Source organism: Pseudonaja textilis, chromosome 8 (genome assembly GCF_049901715.1).
Source record: "Pseudonaja textilis isolate UNSWEBS1 chromosome 8, rPseTex1.2, whole genome shotgun sequence".
NCBI lineage: Eukaryota > Metazoa > Chordata > Lepidosauria > Squamata > Elapidae > Pseudonaja > Pseudonaja textilis.
In genome coordinates, this window is record NC_141997.1 from 32,688,107 (window position 1) to 32,705,414 (window position 17,308).

General features: G+C 37.6%; 1 protein-coding gene across 2 annotated transcripts in view; it reads right to left on the reverse strand.

Annotated features, from left to right (window-relative positions):
• GPC6 (glypican 6) overlaps positions 1-17,308 on the reverse strand; it is a 900,996-nt gene that overhangs the window by 653,383 nt on the left and 230,305 nt on the right. For both annotated transcript variants that reach the window (XM_026708353.2, XM_087937990.1), the window contains exon 2: positions 11,982-12,140. In XM_026708353.2, coding sequence (XP_026564138.1) covers positions 11,982-12,140 — 159 coding nt within the window. The remainder of the gene's footprint in view (positions 1-11,981; positions 12,141-17,308) is intronic.

Genomic DNA, 17,308 nt, shown 5'->3' on the forward strand with positions numbered 1-17,308 from the left:
ACAGTGATCTTATAGATCAGGCCAGTCAAACTGGCAGCTCGCAGGCCAGATGCATCATTCGGAGGCCATGCCCACCACAGCTCCACAAAGGGAAAAACTGTGATATGTCACAATATGTCACATACCATGATCGAGTTTCACACCCATGTTCTAAATCATTACAATATATTCCTCACTATCTTCTTTCAATTCTTTATTATAATCATAAGTAATCTGAATTTCCCTACAATTTTAAATCTAGTTATCATGTATTATTTGCAGTAACATGCATGCTAAATCTGGATAGCTAAAACTATAGCATACAACACTGATTAGTTTGACAATTCCATGTTTAGGACTGAAATAGGCATCAATGCAATGATACACACAAAAACTCCTGCCACCCTACAAAAAGAATGAAAGGAAAACATGTAAGAATGGAAAAGGAAAAGAACAAATGAGTATATTAAACTCCTCTTAGATTAGAAGATTAGGAATATTTGATCTGCTTGAAATTTAATAGGATATAACATAGATGCCTGAAGGATAAAATGGCTGAAGAACTACATACTAATATTAATACTGAGAATGGAAATGCCAGCTTAGTTTAGATAGATCAAGAGACAAACAGTAACATACTGTTAAATATAACAACTCTCTTCACAAATCATAGTTGATTTTTATACAGATTTGGAAAGGATTTGGAAACTGAAATATCTGAGTGATAATAATGTTAGTACCCCTAACATGTCTACATTAATTGGTGGTAAACAGGGAGTTCAATGAACTATTGTATCTTTTTTATTATGAATGTAGAGCAGATTTTTTTGAACAGATCATCAGTGAGAGAACAGGATGACAGACTATCAGCACTCTCATTAACTATGCTAATAGGCCATCTCTAAAAGACAGATGAGTAATAGATGATTCATTTTAAAGGAACCATTTATTAATCATCCATATGAGAGAATCAAAACTGCATGTTACTTGCACTGTGACTAATATTTTGCTAAAATAAAAAGTGACAATGTCCTAAACCCAGATAATGGGAAAATATATAAAGAAAAATGTTAAAAATTATACATTAAAACTTGAAGAGTTTGCTTCGTATCCCTAAACATGCAAAAATATAAAGGTAAAGACCACCTCAAATCAAGCTCAATTCTTGATTCAACTTTATCCATATAGTTTTAATGATAGGAGTACAGAAATAATTACAGTATTTTCTCTAGGATGTCTTTAATATTCCAAGTTTAGTCAGAAATTAATAGTTCTGTAACATCATACTGGTCCTTCATCAATCAAAAGGGAGAGAGAGAGAGACAGAGACAGAGACAGAGAGAGAGAGAGAGAGAGACAGACAGACAGAGAGACAGAGAGAGAGAGAGAGACAGAGAGAGACAGAGGGACAGAGGGAGAGAAAAACATCATTATTCAATAGGAAGGCAGTGAATACTACCATAAAACCTACATTGTTCAGCCTAGAATGCTGTAATCCATTGAAGATATTCCAATTATTGGAAGCTTGGGGAGTGGTTCCACAATAGGAATGAAGGTCCTATAAGGCAGAGGTCCCCAAACTCTGGTCCATGGACCAGAACCAGTCTGCAGCATGCCAGAAAACAGGCCATGCAAACAAGCAAAGCTGCATCCATAGGATGCAGCAGCACATAAAACCACATCCCTTCCAGTCTGTGGAAAAAATTTCTCTCCACGGAACCCGTCCCTGATGTCCAAAAGGTTGGGGGCTGTTGCTATAAGGGTTAGTTAAAGATTAGTTATCAATCAGAATAGAGCTGGACTGCAGCTAATGTTGAGCTAATGTTGGGAAAGCAGCTGCCCCTTCATATGCTTAATATTCCCTGTTATATTAAAGTCATGAATGCAGAAATTGCCTTGGAGGAGGAGGAGCTGTGGAAAAAAAAGGAGACAGCTTTGTGTCCTTATGTGCTCTCACATAAGAGCTTGTTTTTGCAGAGAGAGAAAAAGTCCTGCAAATGATCAGAAATCTATGTTCAATCAGAGTAGAACTGGTAGGGAGCTTGGAGGTCTTTTAGTCCAATCCATTATTCAAGCAGGAAACCCTACACCAGTGATGGTGAACCTTTTTGTTGTGAAAGCACAAGCACGCTGGCACCCAGAATGCAATGTGCCCCCCCATGCATGCATGCACAACAGCCCGCCCCAGCCCGTATGCACTGCACATGCGCATACCTCCCAGCTGATTTTCGGCCTGTTTGACGCCATTTTTGCCTTTCTGGAGGCTCGAGGGAAGCCTCTGCAGACTCGGGAGGCTGAAAAACGGGCCTGTTTTGGCACTTCTGGTATTTCCAGAAGGCCCATTTTTCGGCCTCCCAAGGTTGCAGAGGCTTCCCTCGAGCCTCCAGGAGGGCGAAAGGAGCCTCAAACAGGCTGAAAATCAGCTGGGAGGCACACACATGCACAGTGAAGGTAAGTGAGGCTGGGGCTCACATGCCTGCACAAATGGCTCTGCATGTCACCTATGGCACGTGTACCATAGGTTCGCCATCACAGCCCTATACCATTTCAGAGATGTGGCTGTTCAGTTTTTTCTTTAAAACTTCCAGTAATGAGCCACCTACAACTTCTGAAGACAAACTGTTCCAATAGTTAATTGTTCTCACTGTTAGGCATTTTCTCCTTAATTCTAGGTTTCTTCTCTCCTTGATTAGTTCCATCTATTGTTTCTTGTCTTGCTTTCTGGTGGTTTGGAAAATAAGTTGAGCCCCTCTTCTTTGTGGCAGCCCCTCAAATACTGGAATATTGCTACCATGTTAATCCTAGTCCTTCTTTTCTCTAGAATAGTCAAATTCCTGCAGTTCCTGCAATTGTTCTTCAACTGTTTTTGTCTCCAAGCCTTTAATTATAATAGTTACTCTTCTTTTACTTTTTCCTAAGCCTCAACATCTTTTTTGTAATTTGGTGACCAAAAGTGGATGCAGTATTCCAAGTGTGGTCTTAGTAAGGATTTACAAAGCAGGACTAATTCTTCACTTGATTTTGATTCTATGCCTCTATACAACAAATTAAATCATGCAAGTCTTGGTATTTTCTTTGACATTCTAAGGAAGCAAAAGCAGGACATTGTAGAAGCAGGATAGCAAGAGTATTAATGCTTTTCAACTTTGGTGGTGGAGAAGATTCCTGAGAATACTCTGGATAATCAAGAAAACAAACAGTGGACTATTGAATGAATCAAACCAAAGTTCTCACTAAAAGGCAAAATTTACAACCTCATGTTACCCTACTTTGAATACATTATGTGAAGATGTAACTCTCTGAAGGTTTAATGCTAAGGAAGTTGGAAGGACTATCACCAAGGTGGAGGGCTCAATTACAGTGGCAATGAGTGCACCATTGAGGGACTTGAAGGAACAGGTAGGGTTTAGATCATCATGGAGGAAATCTATGTGGTCTCAAGGAGTAAAAAAATACCTGGATAGCAAATAATCAATCTATCTATCATGCTCAACCTACAGAAGAGACGACTGAGGAGAAATACTATCCTTATTGCCTTAGAGGGCAGCTCTAGAACTGACAGGGTAAAACTAAAAGGAGATAGATTTAAGTTAAGTATTTGAAGGAACTTCCCCAACAAGCTGTTAGCTACCAAATGAAATTATGAGTTCTCCTTTGCTGGATATGTTGATCATCTGTCACAGATCTTGTAGTGTCACAGATCATTAAAGTAAACAGAAAGCTGCATTATTTCTAAAGTTCCTTTCAGCGGTATGAAAATAAAGAATGTACAGGCTAAAATACTCTTCCTGAAACTTCTGGTCTTTATTTTATCCATGTTGTCTAGGAATTATTTGATCTGTTATCCAAAACTATTAGATGGGAGTATCATCCACCAGAAGAGAAGAGGACAATTGTGCTCTCCTTCTGTTTTTCACCTTTTTTGTTTGTTTTTAACGCATTTGAGTCAATAATAATAATAATGACTCCTGGTAATGACCTAGTCTGGTCTCTGCAGTTTTCTCAGCTTAGTTCCAGAAATAGCTTGCCACTGATGCCTTCCTAGGGCTGAGGGAGAATGACTAGCTATGTGCACAAGACAGGACTAAAACTCAATTTCCTAGATCACCGGCCTTCTGCTTTAACCACTATACCAAACCGTCTCTTTGCTTTGTAGGTTAATGACTCCTTTCTTCTTGCCCTAAATTGCTGAAAATGATTTCTGCAATTTCTTTTCAGTTTGAAAGAAAATATCATGAAAGTTACTGTGTATATTTCCCCCACTTTTGGGTGACTAGAATCTGCACTTTAATTTTTCAAGAAGTGATAATGTAATCAGAGAGAGAAAGGGAAATAAATCACACAGTAAGAGTATATCAGCCATGTAGGCTAGAAAAATATTTTTTTCTCATATGGAATAATATTTCATCTAGTGAAAAAAAAAGACAAATATTCCTTTGAATCAGACCCTTGAGAACCACATGGATATGCTGCTGGTGCTGCTGTGTGTGTACTAAATTATATATTTCTACCTCTACCTACCTACCTACCTACCCATCTCTCTATAAATTAGTTAGTTATCTAGCTAGATGAAGAGATATAGAGATAGATATAATTGTTTTCTGAGGTTCTCGTGGGTATTAGTATGTAGATCTTTGGTTATTCGGGTTTTCTCCCATGTAAGATTGGAAGTATCTAGGCAACGTTTTGATGAAGTCTCATTCATCAAATCCCCCAGCAACTAAGACTAACCTGAGCACAACCAAGCCCCCACCTGAACAGAACACGCCTCCAGACAATCAGAACACAGCCAAGCCCCCACCCAATCAAGTCACACCCCCACTAGCAGTTAAAAGGAAGAAGCAGCTGCAAGCTCACATCACCCTGAGAAGCACAGAGCTGAAGACACAAGCCTGAAGATGATGAATGAGACTTCATCGAAATGTTGCCTAGATACTTCCAATCTTATGCGGGAGAAAACCCGAATAACCAAAGATCCATAGATATAATTTATCTATTTTTATGAGTTATAACCACCCACAAGTTCCTTTTGATAATGTGAAGACTATACACATTTCAAAATAACCAAATAAACAAATGGCTAATTTTTCAGATCAGCAAGCATCCTTCTTGAAACTCGGACTTCAAACTCCTTTAGATCACCGGTTATTCTATGCTGATTTGATATCCTTTAAAAGAGCAGAAGCAAGTTATCTCATAGTCCCACTAAGAGAGTTTTCTGCCATATTACATTGGGCAACAGTAAATCTGCCAGCTGGACATAAATGGGAAATTTAAGCGAAGGCAATTGCTGCCCACTCCAGTTAAGACAAATGTTGGGACGGACCCAATGGAGTGATTATCAGGACAGCAAAGGCTATAATCTTCCCGTGTTACCCACCGAACAAATAACATGTCAATCTCTCTAGAAAGGTTAGCTGGTTTCAGATGTCTTGCTCAATGTTTCTTGCAAATTGCTTCTGTTTCCTGATTAGTCGATTCCTGGAGACTCCGGGCCACTGTAAACTCAATTGGAATGGCAAAACATAAGACAGGGCCAGGATGATCACAACCCATACTGACCCCACAAAAACCCACAATGCTTTCTGTAGGAGGGGGCATGGTGACAAATGAGTCATTTCAATGGACAGGCAAAGCGGGAGGGATGTACTAAAAAGCACTGTCCCACAAAGAAGAGGTTCGACGGAGGAAAAATATATCTTTGCTATTTCTACAGTGCCAATGTATGTAACTGAAGGGGTTGCCTTCTGGGATAAGTATGGGCTATCCCCCACATCAACTAAGCTTTAAATCAATCCCCTGTCTACAGGTGAACCTTTTCAGTGTTGCAAAACTGTCTGGACACGCTGGGCCTGCAAGGGAATCAAGCACAACAAACATGCTGAAACCTGAATTGATTATGTGTTATATACTCAGTGTCTGAAATCTCTTGAGTAGTCAATTTCCTGTATCTGCCTTAGAGAAAGAAAAGCTATAAAGCCTCCCTCTACTTGATATGTACTGCACAGAATACGCTTTACACTGCACAGAATACACTATACGAAGCAGGTTCTTGAAGAAAGGCAATATAGCCATGTTTGTTCTCCAGCAGAGCTTGAATGCTAGGTTGTGCTTGAGGTTACTGCAATTCACCCAGAAGTCAATAAATATCCTGATTTGATCTCTGCCTTGGGATTCAAAGCCAAAGATTGTCCAATTCATAAAGTACAATATATTTCTCAATGAGATGAGCACTGTTTAGATTGGATCACAAATGGACATTTCCCCGCCCCCCCCGCTGTCCCCCAATTTTGGCTTCTCTCCGTTCTCTTTTTCCAAAATTTCATCACAGCATCATTTTGTTACATGCCTAAGTAGGCTTGTACACATCATTCCATTTTTACATAACCATTTTCTACATTATATCTAATATTATAATTTTTCAATATATTTTTTTAAAATAAATGTAAGCTTTTAATATGTGCTTTCCCCCAGTAAATGAATGCACATTTGCATAGTTGAGAACAGTATCATAAGATAACAGGAAGCGTGAATAACAGAAAATGCCATTTAGTTCATGCACTAGTTTGAATGGTACAATTTGTATGCATATTAAAGTGCAATTTTAAACAGTTTTCCCCAACACAAAGCTGTGTTTTACTGTGATGAGAAATTTCCTTCTTCTTTGTTTAAAAAAAAAACCCAGCTTTTATATTCGCACATATAATTGGGAGGTTTTTCTTTCTGTCTCTTTTATGGGAAAATAACAACTTATTTATAAGACTTGAATATTTATGTGAGAGAGGATCAAAGAACCAGAAGGCAAAAATGTTTTATAGGGCTTCTAAACTCTCTTGTCTTCTAATGTGACTCTCTGTACAGTTTTGAGAACACAGGATGTCTAAAATTCAGGAAACAAATTACAACAAATAATTGTTTTATATAAAAGTTGGTATATCTGACTTAGATGAACCCATTATGGATAATGTTAGAGAAGCATTTATATGGCACAGGAGAACATTTTAGAATAAACATTATTTTATGTGATTTGTAGTCACAAATTTCATAATTTTGTACTTTAAAGAAATATATACCCACATAATTTAATAATGAACAGTTTAACAACTGACTCCATTTAATAGATGCAGCCTAATTATAAAATGTGTTTATATATGAAAATACAACTTCACCAATCTCTGAATATAGTCTCACCTTAAGCAGTCATAAAGAGCCAAAACTCTATTTCTCTGTCTCTAATGGAGATTAATTAACCAAAAGGAGATTATCAAATATTACATATGAAAAAAAATTACACTGAATCTAGATAATAATCTGGTCTCGTAGAAGGGGAAAGGAACAAGGCATACTATAAACTGCTCAAAATAACCTGAAGTAACTTCTGTTATGATACTTTGAATGCAATGGTTTTGTCAGAGCATTTGTAGCATGACTGCTATTATGAGACAATCCAGAAGCAAAACATAGCACACAGAGACTTAAGACATTTAACAGTGGTTTCTACACAACAGTTATATACAGAAATATATGGGTAGGCAAAATACCTTACAAGCAATCTTTCTTCTTCTTAACTCTACATGGAGAACTTTGCAATGAATACCGGACAAAGGAGAGAGGACACGTCCTCTAATTTCTGCCTTTATATAAACACCTCTTAAAGGGGGTAGAACCCAACTCCAGTCTTAAAGGGAAATACCCATACTATGCTGATTATTGTATCAGCCTATATTGCATCAGCTTCACTGCTGGTCGGCTCTTAAATCCCAAGACTTTAACCAGTTTACATTAATGTATAACCTAAATTAGGACTGGATTCCACCATTTCGTTTTATATGTACTGCATTACAGATGGCACCATTTTGACCTTTTTAATTACTCTGCATGTGTCCCTTAATGATAAGACAGCAACCTTAATGTTACATTAAATTAACAAACCGGTGACTTTGAAGTGCACCTAAATGAATGAACTGGAAAGTGCATTACATTCTCTTCTCCCATCTTAATTTCTGTAAATTTAGAAATGTATAATGTATATCTTTGACAGAGATTGTGTTTGATTATCATATTGGCTTGGTCATATCCATGGATTTAATAAAAATGTCAGAGGCGAGAAGCTCCAATAATTTTTACTCTCCAACCAGTAGTTTGTTTCATCTATCGGAAACCTATAGGCATTCAAGCTCTAGATAGAGCAGAATTTCCCAATCTTGGCAATTTTAAGATTGCGGACTTCAATTCCCAAAATTCCCCAGCCGGCATGGAGAATTTACCAAGATTGGGAAACCCTGACATAGAGCAATGTAATTTATTTTTGGCTCCAATTGCACTTCATACTAAATAATGTCTTTAACTATGGTGTATTGAATGACCATATTATGGCTTAGCATGATGTGGAAACCCAGTCTTTATCATGACCAGACTAAACTTTCAACAAGTGTAATATTTTAATGTGTTTTCTATTGGAGAACAATACTGAAATCCAGCTTCCATGTAATGTTTTTTCCTTGTAGAAAAATCAGAATACCTTCATATGCCTATATTATTCAGAGGATTAGTTAAGAAATGTCACTGAACAGAAACTGCCTGCTCATTAAAATTCATGGCACAACTCTTTCTGCTGTGGTGGGTTTCAACTGCTGATAGAGCAATACTTTAAAAAATTGGTTTGGCTGCAAAACAGCTGCTCATCAAAGCCACCACTTATAAGCAATCGGTGATAATAAGATACCGTTATGACGTTACTGGATGGATGATATATTGTAAGCTGCTTTAAGGTAAGATATAGCCTAGGTAGAATACAAACTATAATTATGGATTCAACCTGTAGCAAAAACAGAAATAATCACAAGTCAATTCTGTTGCAAGGAGAATATTCCTTTGTTTCAAAAATATTGCAAGAGATGGAAAACTATCAGTCTACCTTATTATAAAAAATGTTACAGAAAGTACTTGACATGATTTTTGAGACTAAATAACTACAATTAACACTTGTAGCAACTGTGTTTTTGTAGAGTGGCTAACTGTCAGCCTAGGCAAAGGGCAGCCACAACAGTTTAGTTTAGTTCCTTCTCTAACCTGCCATTAGCTCTTTCCCTCTATTTTTGGAACATACCCTTACTGCCTGTGTGATGACAAAGTGCCAGAAGAACTCAATTTAACGCATATTCTCCATTAAGCCCCTGTTTTCAAAATGACTAGGCTGGTTGACATACTGGTATATCTCAACATAGAATTTTCTTGAGATATATTATTTTCAAGTATGAATGAGTTTAGCGTTTAAAATTACAGAATAATAGAGTTGGAGGTCTTATAATCCAATTCCCTCCTCAAGCAGACTATATACCATTCCAAATCAATGGAAACTTCCTGTAAATCTCTAGTGATGGAGCACCCAAAATTTCTAGAGGCAAGCTGATCCATTGAATAATTGTTCTGTCAGGAAATTTCTCTTTAATTCTAGGTTCAGAGGTGGTATTCAGCAGGTTCTGACCAGTTCTGGAGAACCGGTAGCAGAAATTTTAAGTAGTTCGGAGAACCGGCAAATCCTACCTCTGACTGAAGATTTTACAGTATCCTTTCCCTGCCAGGCCTACCAAGCCACGCCCACAGAACCGGTAGTTAAAAAAATTGAATCCCACCACTGTCTTGGTTGAATCTCTCTTTGGTAAGTTTCTTCCATCCGTTACTTCTTCTCCTGCTCTCAGGTTTTTTGGAGAATAGGTAGACCTCTCCTCTCTGTGAAAGCCTCTCAAATATTGGAAGAATACTAGTCCAGTGATATACATGCTCGATCAACCCTGTTCAGGCTATGTCTGTTGGCAAATCTTCACTGCCATTTGAATGTTGTTATAGTTAAGTGAAATGACAATGATCAATCGTACTTGTAATCTCTAGTTTAATTTCCTAGACACTTTTCCAAAATCCACGGCTATGCAGAATGAAACATGCATATTCTAACACCGTTCCTTATGTCTTAAGGCCTGTTTTTAGAGGCCTTTGGAAAATTGCATATCCATCATTAGTGTGACATACTAATCATTTAAAAATATATATAATTTACATAAAAAACTATCCTAACTAAACCTATTTCTACATAAGATTCAAGTCACTTAAGTCCGTTAGCAAAATTATTTGAAGAAATTGCAGTTTCCTGATGATAAATAACACCATGGTTCTCTCTGTGAAATAAGTAACTCTGTCTTTTCACCTTCACGTGATTTTATGAGACACAGTAAAGGAATATTTAAGGTAAACTTTGCTGTGCATATAGTGGACAATATAAAACAGCAAATTATGATTTGTACATAATTGCATCCAAAGACACTTATTTTATGTTGTGCATAATAGATAAGCAGATGATTTTAATTGGAGCTTAAATTTCAAAAGGACCTTTGCAATGGGGGAGAAGTCAAACAATTCAGTTAACGGTCGAGTCATAACAACAACAAAACAGAGTAATTTAAGGAGCGTTATTCATATTGCCACAATGTCATTCTTTTTCTACCCTCCTATATAATTTTAGCATACTCTCTAGGAAAAGTGACAGTATTAAAAATACATTCATCTCCCCTGAAAGAGAGAAACATGTTTTTAATCTTGCATGCTGATGCCACATTACTTTTCTATTTGGTCCAGAAGAATGTCAAAATATGAAGGAAGAAAAATTATATGCTGGCAGTCATTCGTTCTGCAGGAGGGAACATCTTTTATATGTTTATATTTATAGGATGAGATCTGCTTATGCTCGGCAATATTCCTAATTCCTGTCCATAACATGGCCCAAGTAAATATTCAGCCAGCTACTACAGATTAGATCTTACTGTATCCTGGGCACAGGGTGATTCTCCTTTTAGCTACCGCATTGCAAGTTATGCATGAGGTGAGCTGTCATGACTACTCCTCTTTGCAATGGAAGATTCATTGAGAACATCTCTGCAGAAAGCACAGAGGACATTATCTTTCTCCCTTGCTTTGAGTTTTAAAGAACACATTCCTGTGCTCTTGTGGAAGATTTGGTAATAAATGTAGTAACTTCAGGAACCAAGCATCGTTCCAAGGATTAAAATCTTGAAATTCTTCATCTTATTGACAACTCAAAAGCACAATTTGGTTCTTGCTTTTTACATGTATTGTTCTTTTAATTTATTTTGTTTTGGAAGGGAGAAAAAGAAATGGGATGGGATACCTGGGATAATGACATAAAATAGATTCAACATTGAGGATGACAATCTTATTGTAGGTTGAAAAAAGTCTATAAAGCCTGCAGCAAGGAAACCAAGGTGATCCCTTACATAAACAAGGAATATATTCTGATATATTGATGGAAACAAGTTAGATGCACTGCAACAAAAAGACTCACCAAGCTCCCATTACTTCCATAATTTCTTTCGCAAAATATAAATGTCACTGTTCAGCCGAACAGAGTTTATAATAGGGAAAAGAAGCATTAACTATCTAGTAAAATAGATCGACTCTCACGTACTGTTTCAAATAGTAGACAACTCTTCAGGGTCTGAGCAGCCTAGTCCTTTGTATTACTGCAATTAATATCAGTTACTGCAAATAAAAAATGACAGTTTCCAAATAAGCTCTTGCTCTAACAGGACAACAATTGAGTATGATCTCCAATTGCCTTGAATATACAATTAACATTCTTGCTGAGTATAGGCCTTGCTAAGATAAATCTGTCTAAATATAGTCCATTATTTACTTTCAGAAAGACTGCAGATCAAGATAGCTGAATGTCTGAATGACTTTCTCCTTTAAAAAAAAAAAAAGCACAAAAATATATTTCCTGCACATATAACTGCATGTATAATTATAGGTAGAAAAAAATATACTCTAGCCGTTTCTCTGAACGATTTTGCATTCTGCATGGATCTTTTTCAGATGGAAAGCATTAAGTAATGTATTTTAATCTCCTACCTATACCTCCCAGTTATTTCGTTTATAAATAACCACACACTTCGCTTCTAAGAATAAGCAAAACAAAGTCTGCTACTCACCATCGAATTTCTTGTGCCTCGATACAAATGTGGTGCGGACAAAATGGCTTGTCTTGTCCATCAGATTCTCAAATTCCAGTTTGCTTTGCTGGCTTAGTTTGTCTTCCATTTCTGATGTGCAACATGTGTATTCCTGAGGGCAGATTCTCAAGTGTTCCCCTGCAAGGATAAGACATGAATGCAAAGCATAAGAAAGAGCAGACATGCATAGGGTCACATTCTGTCATGTACTGATCTATTCCACAGGCATTTTTAACAATCAGGGTCCACAAGAGAATTGTACAATTAAGGTGTCAATATCAAGATAGAGGTCCTGTTCCTAGGGCCTTTTCTCTCCACTTCTCTGCAAGTTAGACTTACTTACAGGACTATAGGATAAAGCTTCCCAGCTGATCGTAGCAGAGTGGCTTGTCTGGACTGGGGGCAGCTAATATTTTAAGTGTTTGTTATTTTATAAAAATTAAGACATGGATCAGGAAGGATTTCAGTTTGATATCTTTTTTCAAAAAAAAAAAAAAAAGGTTATGTGGAATTCTACCAGCATACAGAGTTTATCAGCATACAAAGCTTCTGTTCTGACCCAGCTCCTCAAACATGACCAACCCTCTGAAGTAAAACTCACAGATTCCTTTATTAGGAGGGCCATAAGGCCAGGGGTGGGATTTTACCAGTTCGCACCTATTCGCTAGAACCGGTTGTTTGGAGAACTGGTTGTTCGAAGAAATTACTGGCCTAATCCTGTAAGGAAGGCAGGAAGGAAACATTCTGGGGTTGCTTACAGAAACTGCCTCTCCATTAACCCTTATTACATTCTTGGCAGCACTAGACTTCTTGTCTCAGGAACATCTCTGGACTTTTTTCCCCTTCCTTTGCTGGTACTTTGCTTGTGTGGAGTGACCATTCAAAGTTACAATGGCACTGAAAAAAGTGACTTATGACCATTTTTCACACTTACAACTGTTGCAGCATCCCCACAGTCATGAGAGGCCAGGCGAGAAGATGCATGCCTCAATGTGAATGATATTGAGTTGGCCATGCCCAGCCAATAACATGACCACCAAGCCACACCCACAAACTTAGCCACGCCCACAGAACCAGTTGTTAAAAAATTTGAATCCTACCCCTGCAGAAGCCCCAGCAAATAGTTTCTCTCTCACTGCAGGCTAACAAGTCCATCCATCCGGAAGATGAATAGTTGTCTACCACATCTATTCATCTCTGCCCCCTGCCTTTTATCCCCAGAGCTAGGGAGGGTGCCTCTTAATTCCCAAGGATCGGCCCCTGGATTTCTACTGCTCTCTTCCCTTCTGCATTCTGTGCATCTGTGCATCAGGCACTGGACCCAGATGTTCCTCATCAGCCACCTCCAGACCTGGGCGCTGTTGACTATCTGAGGGTTGACGGACGGCCCAGGCTCTATCTCTCTCCGTCAGCTCCATTTCCTCTTCCCCCTCGGAGCTCTCAGGTTGCCTTAATGCTGATCCTGACTCCCATGCCTCCTCATCTGAATTGGCTGCTGGGGAGGCCGGTGGCTGACAGGCCACAACAGCTTCCTGCAATGCATTTTATTGGCAACAGTTAGCCATTAAAGATTGATTTAGGTGATTCCTTTTCCAGTAATGCCAAATACATAATCATGAGCACAAATGCAAGAGGCATTTAAAATTTAAGACAAAAATGCAGCGAAAACAGTAATGAAAGACTTTGCATTTAATTCTCCCGGTTATCTCTTGATGTACCATGCCTACATCTCTGCACAGCCCTGCTTACATTAATGCAACCTGCAAGTGGAAGCCAATTCTTTAACTTATGAAATTAAAATGCTCAGTTAGTACACGAACTGTGACTTTCCAATCGAAGCTGTACTCTGGTTGTCAGAAATGTTTAGCTCAGCCTGCCAGGAGCAGGGTATAATGGATATAATGAATGTTGATTAAAATCTCTGTGTGCTCTTAAGTGGCAAAGCTATAAGCTAAGGGCTTATACCAACCTCACAATTTAGTACTGCACAGATGTGTTGGTCGTACATCTTTCAGAATTACCAGCCAGCATTTAATCCCAAAATATCTGGGATGGAGGAGGTCAGGAAAGGTTAATTTAAAAAAACAACTCAAAGACGTTAATCCGTTCTAGTTGATCTATTTGGATATTTGAAAATTTCACAAATTAATTATGTTATGATATTTAAAGTATTGGTTACAGTACTATAGACAAGTATGTTTTAGTCCAAAATCGAAAAGATTGCAAGTTTAGCATCACTCACATGGTGTTTAGAATCGAAATTACACTAAAGGAAATTTTGTTGACTTTGTTCTGACATGAAATACTTTGTTAGTTGAGAAAAGACTTCATCTGAAAATAGATGAGAAAGAGAAGAAAGGAATGGAGGAATTGGATCCTGAGGCATAAGAAGGCATTTGAAAGGGGAGTGTTCAGATGAGAAGTTGTCTTAAAACTCTTCACACTCAACAGTTATTTATTTAAGATGGATGGCTATATAAAGTATAATTAAAATGCAAAAAATAAAGCATGCAGCAGTGCAGCAAGAGAAAAGGGTGCTTTGGATTCCAGATGTGTAAACTCAGCATTCATCTGCAATTTCTGAAAGCAAATTGTTTTTTTTTTTCCTTTGGGACAGCACAACAACTTTGGGAGAAGGTACAGCTATTTAAGGATAGATGTTCACAACCCTTGTGAAGCCAAAGCACCTTCTAGCTTTGAATACACAGTACAGCACAGCCTAAATTAATAGGCAACCTTTAGTTAAAGATCATAATTTATAGATTTACAAATTAATAAAAGTAGAAGGGATCTTACAAGTCATCTAGTCTAGCTCCTCTACCCAAGCAGGAGACCTTACAGCATTTCTGACAGATGACAGTCCAGTTTCTTCTTGAAAGCTTCCAGTGATGAAGCTCCCACAACTTCTGAAGGCAAGCTGCTCCATTGGTTGACTGCTCTCAACCAATCGAACAACTCTCTTTTCAGTCAAAAAATTTCTCCTTATTTCCAGGTTGGATCTCTCCTTGTTCAGTTTCCATCCATTATTCCTTGTCTGACCTTCAGGTGCTTTGGAAAATAGGTTGACCCCTTCCTCTGTGTGGCAGCCCCTCAAATATTGGAAGACTGCTATCCTGTCTCCCCTGGTCCTTTTCTTCACTAGACTAGCCATACCCAGTTCCTGTAACCGTTCTTCATATGCCTTAGTCTCCAGTCCCCTAATCATCCTGGTTGCTCTTCTCTGTACTTTTGCTAGAGTCTCAACATGTTTTATAGCAGTATTCTAAGTGTGGTCTTACTAAGGTTTTATAAAGTGGTATTAGTACCTCACTTGATCTTGATATCCCTCTGTTAATGCAACTCAGGATTGCATTGGCTTTTTTGGCTGCCACCACACACTGTTAACTCCTATTTAATTGGTTGTCCATTGAAACTCCAAGATCCCTCTCACAGTTACTGCTATTAAGCCTGGTTTCACCCAGTCTATATGTGTATTTTTGGTTTTTCTTGCCTAAGGGTAGTCGTCATAGCCTCATAGTTTCCCATATCAATTCTTCTTTATGCATTAGGTATACATAGTTCCATATAGAAGGCAAGGAAGAATAATTGCAGCTGCTCCTCCACCCCCAATAAGAAACATCTACACAGGACTTCATTGGCCAATTATAGTTAGCCTGTAACTAATGGGGCATTTTCTTCAATCCAATGGAAGCAGACCAGAGTGATAATAAATTGATCAAAGCAATCATGCAGGAAAGAAGTTCCTGTTTAGCCTAACATTTCTAAAATAAACTAAGGTTGTGGTTGCATTAAGACACTGTAGGCTTATCATACTATAGTTTAATTCAGTAATGAAATAAAATTCTGCAATCTGGGGGAAAGGACTGCATTAAAACCAATATTGCAAATGTCTCTATATTTAGTTTCAAGATTTCTCTGCCATATTCCTCTAGAATTATTTATTAAATTATTACAGATCATCTTACATGAGGTATTAATATTTAAACCACCATCCCTCTGTGAATGACTTTTATTATTTCCTTACTTCCTCCCATTTGCCAAATCGGCCCATTTTCTTGGTCAGAGTTTCCAAACCTTTTCCTCTAAAAATGTAGTTTGATAATTGATCTGGATATTTACAGAATTATTTCGCAGACTGCCATTGCACTCTCCAGAAATTCATGGCATTTTACTCCAGGAAACTCTTCGCTCTCTGCTGTTATGCCACTTACTGCAAAGATTATGTGCCAGAAGTGGCGTTGAATACAATTGAATGGCTTTTCTTTCCCCAAAGGGTTTCCCCATAGAGAAATCTGACTGCTTTAAGTTATGCTGTGCCAGCACTATGCCAGACAAAAATGAGAATTAATTCAGCCACTGCCCCTATTAAAACTTGATAAACCATAGTGCTTCAGATAGCAGATGGTAGCTCTCTCTCCTCTTTCTCTTTGTGACTCACATTATATAAATCAAGTCCATCATTTGCTACAAATTCAGCCAGTAGTATTCAATTCCTGGATTTATTATTTTTCTAATCTTACATCTGTCTGCACTTGTTCCCTTTTGACAAACTTTTAGTACAAGATTTGAAAAAAAAAATCTATATACCTACTGTAGAACAGTGTAACACAGTTTACAAGCACTGTGACTTTATACTCAAATGCAGGTAGTTGTGATTATTCAACCACAACCTTCCTGTAAGGTCCTTAGAAGTTATAATAAATGAAGCAGCTCTAAATATATAGTATTTTATCAATGAATAATGGTTGTATTGTGAAAATGAAGTAGGTATGGATAGAGGAGAAATCTGATACCAGTTTCAATAAAAAGGTTCCTAATTCATATTTCCTAGGGCATCAAGCAAACAGAAAGTAGATATACTTTGACCACTGTGCTTTTTAGCAATGAGATTCTTCACTTAACAAGTTTGTCAAAAATGCACACAAAATGTATACTGTAAAGGAACAGTGTGTCCAATGCTGAAACATATGAACAAGCACCGTTTGCCAAAATTAGGGATGGATTAACCTTTCAAATATGATTTTACTTAGCATCTATTTTTCAACACAAATTTGGTTTGGTTTATCCTGGGTTGTCACATCGGGTTACTTACTGCTTTTCTAAAAGTATCGCTGGGATTTTTTTTTCAAATATACCTGTTTATGTACAATATGTAACTTTCCTAATAACTGCAGATCTATAGTCAGTGATCATGAATTAAGCTATAGAATTCAGACAAATTGTGGACATTCACTGATACATACATGTTCACATTTGGACTTAGATTAAAATGCAATTTAATATAAATTTAAATAAGAGTAGAATAG